At 40.3% G+C, this 15882-nt stretch overlaps 1 protein-coding gene across 13 annotated transcripts in view; it reads left to right on the forward strand.

Annotated features, from left to right (window-relative positions):
* AKAP13 (A-kinase anchoring protein 13) overlaps positions 1-15882 on the forward strand; it is a 203428-nt gene that overhangs the window by 167095 nt on the left and 20451 nt on the right. For 9 of the 13 annotated variants that reach the window (XM_040600086.1, XM_040600088.1, XM_040600089.1 and 6 more), the window contains 9 exons: positions 829-871; positions 2132-2237; positions 6935-7109; positions 10362-10429; positions 11268-11334; positions 12493-12628; positions 13555-13667; positions 14738-14884; positions 15500-15750. In XM_040600086.1, coding sequence (XP_040456020.1) covers positions 829-871; positions 2132-2237; positions 6935-7109; positions 10362-10429; positions 11268-11334; positions 12493-12628; positions 13555-13667; positions 14738-14884; positions 15500-15750 — 1106 coding nt within the window. Of the gene's footprint in view, positions 1-828; positions 872-2131; positions 2238-6934; positions 7110-10361; positions 10430-11267; positions 11335-12492; positions 12629-13554; positions 13668-14737; positions 14885-15499; positions 15751-15882 lie in introns of those variants that run through there. The other 4 variants (XM_040600087.1, XM_040600094.1, XM_040600097.1 and 1 more) reach the window with 2 other exon arrangements.

Genomic DNA, 15882 nt, shown 5'->3' on the forward strand with positions numbered 1-15882 from the left:
GTTGTGCTGCTTCTTGAACTTCAGATAGGACTGCAGACTCTGCTTGTAGTGAGGATTTTTTGGAGTCCTGACAAGCTTAGTTACCCTGGAGAGAGCCCTCTCTCCTCTGGATCATTTCATCCTGATTTTTCAGTATTCTTCGATGGTTCTGGTAAATGGTGTCAGCTACCTAATCTGCTCCAAATGCATTGTGCAAGCAGGTTTCTTGTGCTGTAAAGAGAATTTGTGTCATTGGCAGGGCTTCAGCGTCGTGTTAAAAGTCAGACTTTCCTCAAGCACAGTGTTTTGTGACTAAGCCCTAGGCTGGTAATGTTTCATGGAAAATGAAATAAGGCTTCCCTTGTTTCCCTTACCCTTTATGAAGTGCTTCAGGATTTTGATGGGAAAATGAACTATAATTTTATCAAGCAGAAAAGTTTTATACATGAAACCCGGATGTGTTGTACAATAGATTCTTTCTAGTGGTGCATAAATAAAGGCATTGTGGCAGAATAATTCTCATTTATACCTATTGTCATTGAATTGGCAGTTCTGATTCAGATACCCTGATTTACCGGCAAATTTAAGAGATGAACATCCTTTACTTAATAACTGAAGAACAATAAAAATACTAAGTAGGCTTTCACCTCCATATCTAATTTGAGAGCACCTACAGTTACAGGGAAGAGGCTTTATCGTGAGCACATAAAGTCTTTTTTAAATATTCACTTTGGAAAATATTTCCCCTTCCTTTTGAACCATCCAAATATGCAAACTATGTTTTTTAAAATCGGTGGGCTAAGATTGCAATCTAACATGTTACCTCCTCACCCCTCCAATCTTTTCCAGGTACGCAGACGTTCAGCAGCCCCCCGGGTTCCTCCGTTCAGAGGTACAGTATTCTCTTGTGGTGAAACTCCTGCAGTGGGCTCTGTTTTGGGCATCCAAAAGCCTTGCTGGCACCATTGCGCTTCAGCTGAAATCACAAGTTGTCAGACTTGTGCAGATCAGGCTAAAGAATATTTTAGATCATAGAATATGAAAGTCTGTTCTAGGTCTTCTCTCTAACAAGGCTTTGTGTTTATTCATAGCTAGTAACACATCAGATTATCTGTTATTGAACAATATCAGTTTACCCGGTGTTATATTTCACACTAAAAGTAGTTGTTGCTCCCTTCGGTTAGTTTTGTCTTATATTTCTATAACAAAAGCCAAAATGATTGTGGGTTTGTATGTTGCTTTTCATCCCTGCAAGCTGTAGAGGAGATAATCTTTCTGGTGGCTGCTGGCTTTAAAAGCACTTTCCTGGAGGAAGGGCTTTTGAGGCACTGAAGGAGCTGGGTGTCTGGTCTCTGTGTCACTCCGACAGCTTTGGCTTTGTTTCATGGCTGGAGGCTCTCCACCTCTGCTGGCTGCTGTTTTCTCCTCCTTGGTTTCATTTGTCTTTCTGTTGTTCTGCTTTTGGTTTGCGTTATACTTCCTATTGACAGACCGTGACCTTTTTCTTTAATGCAATAAGTTTTCTCTGTAATTTCTTATTCTTCCATAAAAGCTGAAGAATTCATAAGCTTGTGCATGTAAAGACTGGCACAAAATAGCTGGCATCCCAGACATGCCTAACTTTATACAAATAACCATTGCTATTTATTACTTAGCATCGATATTCTCATTTCTCAGGAGAGGCTTTGCAGACAGTGTGGTTTCTGTTAAAGACACTGTCTTTACAGAGTTCATTAAATGTCTTTCTCTGGAAGGAGATTTCTCTGTAACAGATGTGTGCGTGTCTATCCCTTTCTGTCTGAAATGATTAAATGACAAGACTGACCATGCATCTGAAATATTTGCCATGTAAATGGGCAGGTGCTGTGAGCTGGTTAGTGGTTATTTGGCCACGGGAGCAGCAGAGGGTGCTCTGGCATGGTTAGAGAATAGACATTGCTTCAAAACAGGTAAAAGGATTCCTTGAAATATATGACAAACTACTGCATTGGCATTTTGTCTTCACTTTGCCTTTTCCAGTATAATGCCATAAAGCAACCCATGACACAATTGGATAATAAATGCATTTGTCCTTTAAAAAAGATTCTATTCCTTTAATAGATGCTCTGGGAGGGAAAGAAATAAAAACAACCTCTTTCTTTTTCGATTTCAGCATATCTGAAGAGAGCAGCAGTGTCCCTACTGGTAAAGGCGTAACAAAAGTCAGTCGCACTTTCAGCTACCTCAGGAATAAAATGTCCAGCAGCAAGAAAAGCAAAGTAAGTGCTTCTTGTGATTTATACAGACGTGAAATACCCATAGTAGCAGAGATGGATTCTGTGTTTCAGTGTGTTTCCATAGGGTGCTATTTATGTCTTTGCCTGACTTTTCTTTTTTCTTCCTTTTTTCCTTTTGCAAGGGGAGGATTGTCTATGGGGTAATAGGGAATAGCTACATGGGAAGTCTTAGCGCCCCAAAATTGAAATGTATCTGAGATGAGTTTTCCTGTGCAATGTTTTTGCCTCTCTTTCCCCACAGAATGAAGCTTCATTTATTATAGAAAGTAGATTGTGCTCCAGCATGTGTTATAGCTTTGCAGTGATTAATGGGTCTAATTTTTACAGAACTTGAGAAGTGTTTAATAAAATGAGGATGGGAGCTGTAAGAAGAGACTGGCTGCCAAAGACTGCATTGTGTTTCCCTTTTATTTTTACCTTTGCCACAAGGTTCACATGCACTGCTGGACAAATTGCTCAAACCGTGACCGTTGGTGACAGCTAATACTTATATTTTTGCCTTTTTTCCCATCCTTGAAACCCGGGAATTTAATTTGCTGAAGGTTAAGCGCTGTTCGGTGCAGCTGGATTTCCTGGGAACAGCATTGGTTAAAGAAATAATTACATTAATGCTAACTACTTAATACAAACGGGCTTGTTGACTTGGCTTGTCCCTGAAGATTAATGTATGTTTGGGGTTTTTTTGGCTCAGTTGGATTTTTTACTTGAATCTCATTTCATTTTCTCGTGTCTGATAGAAGCTAAGAGTGCCTTACCTCACAGTGGGCAATGTGTATTATATAGTTAGGTGATGTGTAGCTAATATGTTGGTAAATACTATTGAAAGGCCCCTGAGACACATAATGACATGTTCTGATGAGTCTGAATAGCACACGGGAAACAAAACGTGGCATAATGAGCATTGTGCCTACCGCAGAACGAGGCTGGGCTGAAGCATACACAGCTGGGGGGGTCACATTTCACTGCACAGACTTGGGTTTAGCCTTTCCCAACAGAAGCATTTGATGTTTCAGCCTGCGTGTTCCTCTAACATAGCTGGGTTTGTGGGCTCTCGTGGTCCTACGCACGTTTTGATACATGTTTTTGGAAGATTGCATAACCGTTGCAATGAGGTACCCTCTTCAGTGAGATCAGTCATCCTAACGCATAGCTCGTCTTTATGTGTCTGCCTTTGAAGATGCAAGCTGCAAGTACCAGTGGCTCAGAGCTGCTGCTTGAGCCTCTTTAAGACAATGCTGTTCCCTACTGCAAAGTACAATGTTTAAAAAAAGAAAAAAAGTACATTTAAATTTGACCTAAATGATTTCTCAGAAGCATTATGATCTATGAAAACCTGTAAGAGTTAAAAAGAAAAAACAACAAACCTTGAAAGGGGAAGTTGGACAGGAAGAGTGGGTTTCTGCTGCTGTCTGGGTTGTCAAGAGGTACAGAGAGGCTTCAACTTCTTCCCAGCTAGATTTTACTTTTCTCCAAACCTTCAGAAATGCACAGCTTTCTAAGATGAACCATAAAATAAAGTCCATCTGAGCCTTGTAACAACATCGGCTCTTCTTGAAAATGGAGCAACCATTTTTAGGGGTTTTTTACATAACTAAAGGAGTGTTTGGAGTACTAACTGGAGGGGACGCTGATGGACGTTTGTGTGAATTTACCCATGTCTGGCATGTACTTTGTGTTATTTGGAGATTAGTCAGCAAATCTCTTGAAGTGAGCAGTGTGCACGGATTCACGTTTGTGAAGTCTAAAACGTGCTATATCTCTGTCAAGTAGGAAAAAAAATGTACTCATTTTCTTAATTTTGGTAGAGAGTTTCTAGGAAATGACGACAAAAATATTTGCATGAGTCATTTCTCTTTTTCCTTGACTTGTGCAGTTATTAGGCAGTGCTATACCACCAACAGCATTTCAGTGTATATAGTAAGAGTGGTAAGTGTTTGAAAGGACTAGGAGACAGGGAATATTTGTGACCGACCTGTAAAGCAGGAGTGCAAACACGTGAAAGGGGAAATCTGCAGCGCTTTGTTTACTGAAGTACTACATAGCAACACTGAGGTATGTTAAAATTCACTTTTTCTGTATCCCAAGCATCACAGAGGGTTTGATTTATCACTCTGTGCCTTTTAAATGGGTGGTCTTCTATTGATTCCAATTCTAAAATACTAATCCCATCCTTTCCTGCCTGTATTTTTTTTTTTCAGTATTTGGGGTTTTTTAGCAGTAGAAGCTAGGGTAGATCAAGATGAAAGCAGTAGCAAAGTAGCTAAAATCATCTTCAAGGAAGTTAGCTGTAATCGTCCCACCCTCCCCGTTTTGCTCAACTCCTCTCTGACTGCCTTCCCCCCAGCCGACTGTGCTGGCAGCTCTTGGTCGTTGCGATGGGCTAATGCTGGTGGGGAGCAACTCTCCTGCCTCCAGGGGAAGGATGTCGATAAAATGGAATAAGTTTGCTGAAGTACCACAAATAACAGTGAAGCTAGTAGGACTTAAGCATTGGGAGGTAAGAGCTTTGTGGTTATTTTGGAGCGGGATCTGCTGCTGCAGCGCATGGTCTGTTATTTTGGGCCGTACGACCGAGTTGCGGTACCTGTTGTGTCTGTTAGTGCACACTGGCACAGGTTCAGCTGTGAAGCTGTGCTTCAAGTCATGCTGGCAGCTGCGATAGTGCAGGAAAATGGTTTTGTTTATACAGTCTTTTTTAAAAAAAAAAGTTCCAGTAATTGTCACAGGAGAAAAAAAAAAAGAATAAATAAAATCTCATTTTGTGACCTTGTGTTTCCGTGGTATGGCTGGCATCCCGTGTATGAAGTTTGCCATTTCCTCCTTGAAAGTGGTGCACCCGTTTCCTGTTTTTCCTGGGGACGTTCAGCTTTAATTAAAATGTTTTTTACAGTGATTTTTATGAAGACAGGGTATTATTCCAGACTCTGGAATTACTGGGCTTTGCAGTAAACATCAGGTGCATTTAAAGTATAGATAGGATGCTGACTGTCCTTTCCGCATTTTAAGCATGAGAGTTGCAAGATCTGCCTTGAGCGTAGGGTGATCTTTTGTCCTGAGCTTCACAAATCCTGGCAATAGAGCAAAACTCCAGGTGTAAACTTGGTACCATCAGCCAAGGACTAAACTGTAGCATTCTAGTTCTTGAATGCTTCCAGGATGGATGTGGTTAAAGGTGGGCAGGTGAGCAGATGGAGAATAGGGCTGTGGAGGTTTACCTGGGGCAGTGATCCGAGCTGATGGCTCAAAAGAGGTTGAGATGTGCTGCAAAGCAGACTCTTCCTGGCAGGTTTTCTGCTTCACATGGGATTATTCCAAACAGGAGTGCTCCTGGTTTTGCTTATTTGCAGAACAAAATAGCATTTGGGGCCAGTAAATAGACTTTCTGTTTATGAGGCTTCGCAGGGAGAGACTCCAACACTGGCATTTTGCCTGGAGTGTATTGGTAGAGGGGAGACATTAGGCTGAGTTACTAATTATTTGAGTGTGTCATCAAAGGCTCAAAAGTTTCACTGGCAGTGACTGTAGAGCTCAGTACCTCCTTTAACTGCTTCATGGTGCTTGCTCACATGGGCTGCTCTGCAGCTGTCTGATATTTAGGCTGTGATATTATTTAGCAAAGGGCATGTGGTGTATAAATAAAAAAAATGCAGTGATAAGCTTACAGAAGCCTCTCTTTCAGATGCCATGACATCTGCAGTAACAGTTCAAATGCAGATCTGGAGCTAAGTTGTACGGTAAACATTTTGTAGGGTGGGGTTCATAGAAGGACAAGAAGTCACTACAATTCACATTTGGAGTTTTTTGATGGAGTTTCCTTTAAAAATTGTTTGGAAAAATTCCCAATCCACAAAAGGTTGCAGGGAAAAATGTTACAAATTTTCAGTATTTAGCATTTTCCAACTCAAGTAGCAATAGAAAGGAAAGCAAAAACTCTGCTAAAAGTTGGAGAAGCTGGTTGTGCTTATCATCTTTCCAAAGTTGAGTAGCCCTGAGGTTGAGCCATGGCTTCTGCAAGACAAGATAATCTTTTATGGTGTTGCTGTTGTTCCTCAGCCTTTCTGTGCTGCCATATTTCAAGAATTTGTGAAAGATTCATTTCCCCAGAAAACTTCACATAGTTACTTGGGGTTACTGTTGAAAAAGTTGCAATTTGGAATGGAAATGGAGGTAGAAATATTTCGACAGGGATGCTGTACAGGCAGCAAGGAAAAGCTTGTGTTCTCCATTAAAAACACAGTTGCAAAGCACAAGTCTTACAGGTTGGCCTTAAAAATTAACTGTGTTGAAAGTTCAATACAGGTTACACATGGTGTTTGTATTTAACACCATTCATTGAATGTGCTGAAGAGATTGATGAGAGCCCAAAAGAAGAAAAGAGGTAAGTCTTAAACCAAGCAAATATAAAACAAAAGTGGAAGAAAATAGGTGCCTTCAGAACAGACTCAATTTAATCTCCACTGGTGAGATACCCATGCAGAAGGCTCTGCAAGTCAATAGTATGTTAATCCACATCTGTGGGGGCTGTAAGCTGATTTTTTTAAGAGCTGTGGAGACACATGACTATTGTTAAGGTGTGTGCCGATCGATATCGTCATAGTGCCAAAAGCAAACGCTGAAGAATTTGTAACTAGAGAACAGACCTCTGCAAAGTAACAAGGCATTTGTTCATTTTCTCTCAGCAGGAAAAAGAGAAAGATAAAGAGAAGACTAAAGAGAAGGACAAAGAATCCAAGGAGAAGGAAAAAGATAAGAAGCTGTTAAACGGACATCTCTTCACTGCAACCTCTGTTGTAGCCCAAGCAACCTGTTACCACTGTATGAAACCTTTCAATAAGGATTCGTACTACTGTGCAAGTAAGTTGGAGGGTCTCCACGCCCCCCCACCCCCCTTCCTTTTGGTTTTTGTTAAATCTGGCGTGGCAAATGTGAACCTTAAGCTTTATTTTCCTCTTGCTTAAGGATGTGGGGTGGGAGGGAGACTTGGGAGATAGTGATTCATGAGCTGCACTTTGCTTTATGGAAGCTGGACTGAAATGAGTTGTGGCTTCAAGGAGGTGTCCTGCAATCTCCTTCCTAGCCCATGCATGGACGTCACAGCATCCCACGGGTTTTTCTGCCCCTGCTTGTTGGGATGTATCAGTCAGCTGGAAGACTTTGGTTATTTCAGCTGTATGTTACGGCTTGGGGTTGAGGTGCTTTGTTCAAGATGGATGGAGGACAGGGAAAGCTGGCTTCGATCATGGCTTTTATTTCCAATGGGGAAAAAAATGTCCCACCCACCTGTAGTGTATTGCTTTAGTTCTCTGAAACACTGCTTCGGTGAGGCCTCAGTGAGAACAGCATGATACAAAAAGGAAATACTAACCCTCTTCTCCCTTTATACATGAAACTGCATCACAGGTCACATGGCAGCTGCCTGTGTGCTTGTGAAGTAGATGCAGTGCAACTGCAGGCAGGGCAGTATGGGAACCACAGCAGAGGGTTTCTGCGAGATTGGTGATTTTGTTCTCTTTTCTTTTCCAACGGTTTCTCATGCCTGTAGCTTGATAAGGTCAGCGGCATTTGTGCAGTCGAGACCAGAATGGTAGCTAGTTTATACAGTGACCAAAAGCTACAGAATATGTAGACAAAAATGTCGTTTTCCCACTGCAGCTCAAGGCTCTCTGTTGCTCACTATTAGTAATGTGTTTTACTCCGCTAGCCTAGAGATGAGTCAAAGCATGTATGGGAATTGCTCCCAGGCTGGAGCAGGAGGCTCTGTCTCGGTTCCTTCTGGTAGATGAGCAGTGTATAAACCCCCCCTCTGGTGAGAGGGGAAGGAGCAGCTAGCTGAATCCCAAATGGCAGTTTCCTGGAAGAGTTCAGCAAATGTGTTTGCATGATGGGAAATGGAAAACATCAAGAACTACAGGCTCTCAAATGCATCCTCTCCCTTTCCCCACTCAATTTTCTTAACAGCTTCTGAAGCAACTTAGAAAACCAAGTATATCCAGTATATCCCAATTTAACTCTCTATATCCTAATGAGTTAAAATAATCCAACAATGACATATGTTTTAGCATAGATGTTCTTCCCTTATTTTTCAAGGTACAATAGACAATTATTGTAAGTTTCCTGCATCGGCCAGAAAATGATCACGAGGAAAATTTTATCAGGGCTTAGGTTGTAAACTCACATCTAAGAGTGTTCTTTTTCCTATTGCATCTTAAAATCAGCTATCAAATGCCTTGGAAATGACCGATAACCAGCAGCAGAGGCTCTGTTGTTCCTGTGCTGTTGTAGACTGCTTTTTTCCTGTGGAAGTGGCAGTGCTTTACTGCTATCATCACTGCTCTGTCTCGCCTATAGATGATTTTTTTTTAATGTCTTCTGAAGCACTGGATCATCTTAAATCAGTCTCAACTTTTCAATGACGCCCCCAGCTTCCTGAAACAGCTAGTCAATGCTGAAAGATTTAGCATGCTCTAAAACAAATGGGCAAGTTAAAAAATCCCAATTTTTAATAGCTCTCTGCCTGATCTTTTTTATTTTTTATGATCAGTGATGCAGAAGAAAAGCTTTTGGGGTTTTTAATTGTTAATACTAGTGATACAGAGGAGTTGGAGGAACTTCCTGCCTGCTGAAGAGTTGAACTGGAGGAATAAAGTCCCTGCAACCAGATTTTTTTATTAAAAAATCAAAATGCTTTTCTGCTAAATGGTACATACTGAAGAGCTGCCTTCAGGCTTTCCAGACTTGAGAGTGAATTTAACCGTTCTCAATTTGTCCACTGTGTCTTTTCATGCACCAGAAGCAGGTTCTGTCCCTCTCCCTTGTTTATTCTGAAAAATGGTACTGCTTGTGGGTTTTTGCAAGAACGCACAGGTCTCTTTCTTGCCTGTCTTGCACAGGAAATTGTGGGACATCGACACAATAGCAACGCCCTTTGGCCTTCCCTTACCCCTCTCAAAATATTAGAAGAATTACTGGCTTTTATTAAGTAAGCCTAAATGTAAGAAATTTTAGGAATGTGAGCATATTTTGTCATTCTGGGCATGGATTTTTTTCCTTTCATATTTCTTCATGAAATAATTCAGAACTGTATGCTTACAGTGTGACATACACTTAAAATGTAATTCATGATCTGTGTTAATATGTGTCTTCATGAATGAGTGGAAATAACAGGTTTTCTCTAAGCTACCAGGTCTCATCTGAGAGCATTTCAGTTGTGATCTTTCATCTGTCAGAAGAGTTAATGCTCCAAACCCAATTATCAATTATTATGAAAAGAACCCCAGTTTTAATCATCTTTTGATTCCTAGAAAGCTGCTGGCAGGGATCATGGGCAGACTCAGCATATTCCAAAAATGATACGGAGCTTTTGCTCTGGCATAGGTGCAGCAAAGGTTTGTGTTAAAGCGTGATGCTCTTTGCTTTGGTAAATATTGTAGTTTCAGACCAAAACAGTGGCTTCAGTCAAGTTTTCATCAGGAAGTCCCAGCCTCACGGGCACCATCACCTGGCAGATGCTCCTGTTACTTTTTCTAATAATCCTGTTGGTACAGTAGCACTTGATTCCTCTAGTGTAGATCTTGGCTATAATATATCTGAGTTTATGTAAATGAATTTTCCTGTCCTTTTCCTGTCTTTTGGATCCCATAATCCTTGTCTTGGTAAGAACAGTATTTGTGTTTTTAGAGAAAATATTAGCCCTACAAATGGTTTCTGTTTCCATCTCCTGTTTCTGCTTTCCACCTTACTTTTCTTTCAGAGGAATAACTCCATCTTTTTTTCTTTGGGTTTGTTGTTTGGGGGGGTTTTTTGGGAGGTGGTGGTTTCTAATTTATGACCCATTAGGACCCTGGCAACTCAACCTTTCGTTGATTTTTAAACAGAATTTCCTATTAAATTCCATGAGGAAATCTTGTTGACAAACAAAGGGCTAATTATCTGGGAGAGTAACCCATTTCGCAGTATCTGTAGCTACTCTTGTAATCCACAATGATGCCTGAAAGTTGTAATTCTCAGTTGGGCAACGTAACAGTTCAGATTACAAATGGCAAAAACTGACCTGTTTTCTTTGGAGTTTTGTTTAATTGGTTGTTTTGGCTTTTTTACTTTTGACAGACTGCAATGCAATTGTTCACAAAGGCTGCAAGGAGAGTTTTTCTTCTTGTGCAAAGGTCAAAATGAAGGTAAGAGATTTCATCTACTCTACTGAATAAACAAAAAAGTTTATAAACAATTCAGCACGCAGATATGTAGCATCTTCTACCATGCATCCCAAAAACTGTTGGAAAGAGCTTCAGCCTTTGTGCTGTAGTGAATAATTTCTCTGGGCTCTTCCTGAATTCTTCAGAACCACATATTAATACAGTTGTCCCTGGGACTGTGTGAATGCTCCAGGTCAGCACCTCAGGGTGTTTGTTGGCAGCAAATTCCTGTGTCGTTTCCTTCGGTACACAGGGACCTTATGGTCAGATGGTCTGTCCTATATTTCAATTAAAATAAAAAAAAAACACTGGCAAAATTTAGAGGTGTCCAGCAACCTCAAAGGCCATAACTCTTAATTCTCAGATGCTGCATCCTGTAATGCAGCATTGTGTATCTAATGCATAACAAAAGCTATTAAATATGTATGTTGTTTATATGAGGAACACACAGAATTCTTGCTTGCCCCAAATGTAAGGTACCTCTTTTGCAGTATGGTTCTCCAAGCTAATGTTTATACAATTGTGATTTTCAGTTCTCTTCAGTATTTTCAGCACTTTCCCTTCTCATTTTCCTATTTGCTGCACATATCTCCATCTGTTATTTTGTTTCATTGATGGCAATGGGGGGCAGGGGGTGCATGTGTGTTTGCGTGCATATATAAATATATATAAATATATATATATGAAGCCATATACAGCCAAGAACTGAGCTGTACTGAGTTGATTCAGAAAAAAACTTAGCTTTTTTATTTTTGTTATGTGGTGCAGCCTGATGGGAGAATGGAGGAAGAAATTACAATGAATTTCATTTTTCTTTCAGCCACAGAGAGGGATGCTGCAAGCACATGATACCTCTTCATTACCCACAGTAACTATGAGAAACAAAAGTAAGAAAGCTTCATTTCCCTCTGCTTTCGTGATGATCTGTATCTGCTGTTCTTAACTGTTCTGACAACTAATATTAGATGTTACGAAAGACAGGCATTTATCAAAGCAGGCATGAGAACATCTGTGCATGACCAGCAATGTTTGGGATCTCAGAAGTTGTACTGAATTTGCACAGAGTTCATTCACTTCTGCAGTGTCCATGTAGCTTTAATCAAATGTAGTCATCTCAGATTTAGAATAACTACTTGACTGCTGTAGATTGCTGAAAACCTACCACTGATTAAGACCACAAAATCTGGAAGACACAGCCTGTGTCCATGGATGTCTGACACTGGAAAGAGTCCGACTATGAGTATTGCATTAACAGAAATCGTTAAGATTACAAGTGGAGAGGATAACTCAGGGGTTTGGGTGTTTTGGTTTTTTTTTTTAATTAAATAGTCTTAACCATTGAGGTACAACTTTTCCTGGCTGTGCTAAGATATATACTGCACTGAGGAGCTACCCAGTGTGACCAAGGGCAAAGACTAGGAGTGAAACAGCCCACATGGGTTTTGTAGTGCCATGAGTTGATAAGCTTATTTACAGATAGCTTGGAGATCACTAAATGGAACCACACTGATAGAGATGTACACATTGTGGTATTTATCATGAAATTGAAAGGTATCACTCCAGAAAGCAGAAATGCATCTGAAGAAGGGAAAATCTGGAATTACTATAAAAGGATTAATTTAAGGTATGTGATGGTATAGTGAGATAAGGATTTAGTGGTACATACAGATAGAGAAACCTATCTTAAAAGCTTGACCAGAAGCAGGAAGTTCTATATAATTATAGGCCCAGGAAAATTACAAAGCAACATAAGATTGCTACATGTGATTATTTATCAAATAAAATTAAATTTAGTTTCCCAAGTATACATTTCTGGACTTGCAGATCCTACCTAGATTTTTTAAGCATCATGCAATGCAGTCAGTTCTGCACAGGAGTCAGTTTTCTTTCCTTTGTATGGCTGTTTCTAACAGCTGAGATCTCCTGGTGACAACTCTAGAAAGAAAAGGAAAAAAAAAATGAGAACATGGTTTCTTTAAGTCATTATCATCACAGTTAACAGTGCAGTTCCCTGAGCTGACTTTTCTCTGACACTTCTCTTCCAGGCTCACAACCGAAGGAGCGCCCTCGGTCTGCAATACTTGCTCCTGATGAAAACACCGTAACCTCAATCTTCAATAACAGGAGATCGCAACAGACTACAGCACTTTCGAAAAGTGTCTCAATACAGAACATTGCAGGGTAAGGTTTCTCCCTGCACATGTTATGTGTGTATTACCTGACACTGCAAGCAGAGCGAAATTCAGATCGCATTAAAAATAAATGTGTATACTGTGATTTATGTTAACCAGAAATACCTATATTATATAAGGTACCATCGGTTGTCTTCTGCGCAATCAGATTGTCTGGGTTAGTTGAGTCATGGCATGAATTCAGAGGCATCTGAGTTGGCCTGTTTATATCCAAGGCCACTTCACAGAGATGCTCTGGGCTCCAGGAGGAAATTCCCTTGCCTTGGGCTGGGTACTGTGCAAGGACACGTTCACAGGTCAGGTATAGTACTAACTTTTGTGTCCATAACGATAGGGTGAAGGCACAGAGCTGCAGTCTTCATGGTGGTTTAGGACTGCATTGTAGATAATTACAAAAAATCGTAGAAGAAAATCTGATTTATGGTTCCTACACTACTTACATATTGAGCAGTAGTACACACAGGGCAATGGCATGGACTGGCACATGTTCTGAACAGTTTGTATGTCCTGGCTATTCATGCCAAAATTTATTTCAGTCCATTTTTCTGATCTCTCGCACAGCTAGAGATAAAGACCCTTCGATAGCCTTTTGTGTTGCGTTTTTGCACTGCTTGCACCAATGACAATGTGGATGGGAAGTGACTGTAAAATGGAAAGTAATGAAAAGGAGTTATCCAAACCATAAAACCTCAGGTGTGATTCTTTACAGAAGAAGCACTGTCACTCAGAACTGTAGATCTCACAGCTTGTTGAGCCCCATTATGTAGTTGGTGGAAAACAATTAATAAAAGTACATTTCTGTGCATAACGTACAACACCTGCTTTGATTTTCAATTCAGACGTAAAATGCCTTTCTTCTGTGTATTTGAAAGTACATATGTCATAAAAGATATTCTGTGTTCTGTTTTCCTGCAGAGTTGGGAACGATGACAGCTTAATACACACTTGGAAATTCCTGTCGCAGTCAACAGACTCCTTACATAAAATCAGCCGGGTGAATGAATCCATGGAGTCACTGGATGACGAAGGTAAGAGATCCCCATGGCATTTATAGCAAAAGGAAGGTCTCAGTGCTGCTTTCCAAAAAAAAGTAATCAATTTTGGCATTTCAGGAACTGTTTTCCTTTCTAACGGACAATTAAAGTTCATTTACTTCAATCTTAGAATATTAGTGTGACAAATTAAAGCAGAGCCCCACACAGTAATTTCTTCAGCTTGTTGAATTGTGGGAAAACATTTAAAAGGTTTCATTTACGGCTGAGCTGCTTAGAATATAGCTCAGGGAAAAACATTTCCTTATCTGTACTGCATCTTTGGCCCATTTGTACAGATTTTGCACTCTGCCACATTTTCATGCTGATGTCTCACATTTTTTGTTTTTCCCAGAGTGAGGAAAGAAGAAATGTATTGTTTAGATTTGTGAGTTTGAAAGTAAAGTCAGTTAAATTAATTTCTTAAGTTTATCTATACCTTTATATATGGTGCATTTTTAGGATCTTATCAGTGTTTTTATGTCTTCGCCAGTATTTATGTGAAAAGAGCAGATTGGTCTTAATTTATTAAGGGCTAAACAAGGGCATGCTCATGGTGACAGAGAAAATTTCCCAGTTCCTGCACAAATGTATGATCTTTTGTAAAGATATATATGTATGTATATGTAACGTATGTACTGTTCACTTCTACTTGCATTGGTTCTGGCTTTATAAGCTTGAAAACACAGGCTTCACATAGGTCTAATTTCCCTTGATTCCGTGATGTAAATGAAGGAAAACAAGCTGAATATTGTGGATTTTAGTTTATCTGTGATGTTGTTGCTTTGCAGATAAAGAATCCATTGTCTTTTATCTGAGCTAGAATTTGGTCTGTGTGAAAATGGTGAACTAGTTTTGTTCAACTAGCAAATAACCTTTGAAAGTGCTTTTCATAACCTGGTCCTTATGTAGTATAATTCCATATGATCGTTTTTGTGTCAGTAAAGGAGAATGTGTGTGATGTCTGCAGTATGACAGAGAAAGCCTAAAAACCTAAATGAGGAGACAGGAATCTCAAATGAGGCAAGGTACCCGCATCTTAATGGCACTTACATTGCTTTGTGAAGGTGCTGACATGAACGAAGGACAGCTGATGGGAGACCTGGAATTAGATTCCAAGCAGCTGGAGGCAGAGTCCTGGAGCCAAGTCGTGGACAGCAAGTTCCTACAGCAGCAAAACAAAGATGTTGTCAAACGACAAGATGTCATTTATGGTGAGATACCTGCATCTTAATTTTTCACTCATTGTAGCTAGCTTCTTGATATACTCACATGCATGGCTTTGGGAAGCTTTAGGTCAGTGAAAAGGAACATTGACTTGGTTTCCTCAGAAGCCAAAGTTTCCTTCTTGAAGTTCTTAGAAACTTAATGTACTCTGTGAAAGCTTGCTTTCTGCATTTCACATCCGGAAGGCGTCAAAAATACCCGGAAATTGCCTCTCCTCATTTGTCTGCTGATGACATTTAAACTCTGTTACAGCAGAGCAGCTAGCTAGGAAGTCTTCTGCCAGACGCAAGAGCTGTCCTGTAAGGCAAAAGCACACTGATGAGGCTGGCAGTGAGGTGTTAGGAAGGAGCAGATAACAGTGTTGAAGTTTTAGACCTCAGGAACAATGTTCAAAGCTCTTTACTGTGGGATTTCTCTGCCCCGCTGTTTCTCCCACATGTGAAACTATTGACTGATGTTTCAATATCTGACATTAAGTTTTCTGAAGCCACTTAGAGAAGCCTAGTTATGCACGAGCTTTCCAGTGGCAGCTTTTTCCTTGTACTGTATACCCGTGCACTCTACGGTGACTTTGGTTTTGATCTTGTCCTCGCCCTATACAGAGCTAATGCAGACGGAAATGCATCATGTCCGCACCTTGAAGATCATGAATGATGTATACAGCGCAGGGATGTTAAAGGAACTGCAATATGATCAGCAAGTTGTGGACAAGATATTTCCCTGCCTGGAAAACTTGCTGCACATCCATAGTCACTTCTTCCAGCGGATTCTGGAAAGGAAGAAGGAGTCATTGGCAGACAAAAGTGAAAAGAACTTTGTTATCAAGAGGATAGGTGACATCCTAGTGAATCAAGTAAGTGCTGGAAAACGCTTGCACTTCTGAGCACAGCTGGGAACAAGGTGTTCTTCCTTCCCTCCTGTTTATACCTGTCAGATAATCACAGCTGATGACACCTTTACTCTTCACACATGTAAAAATCTCCAC

Source organism: Falco naumanni, chromosome 7 (genome assembly GCF_017639655.2).
Source record: "Falco naumanni isolate bFalNau1 chromosome 7, bFalNau1.pat, whole genome shotgun sequence".
NCBI lineage: Eukaryota > Metazoa > Chordata > Aves > Falconiformes > Falconidae > Falco > Falco naumanni.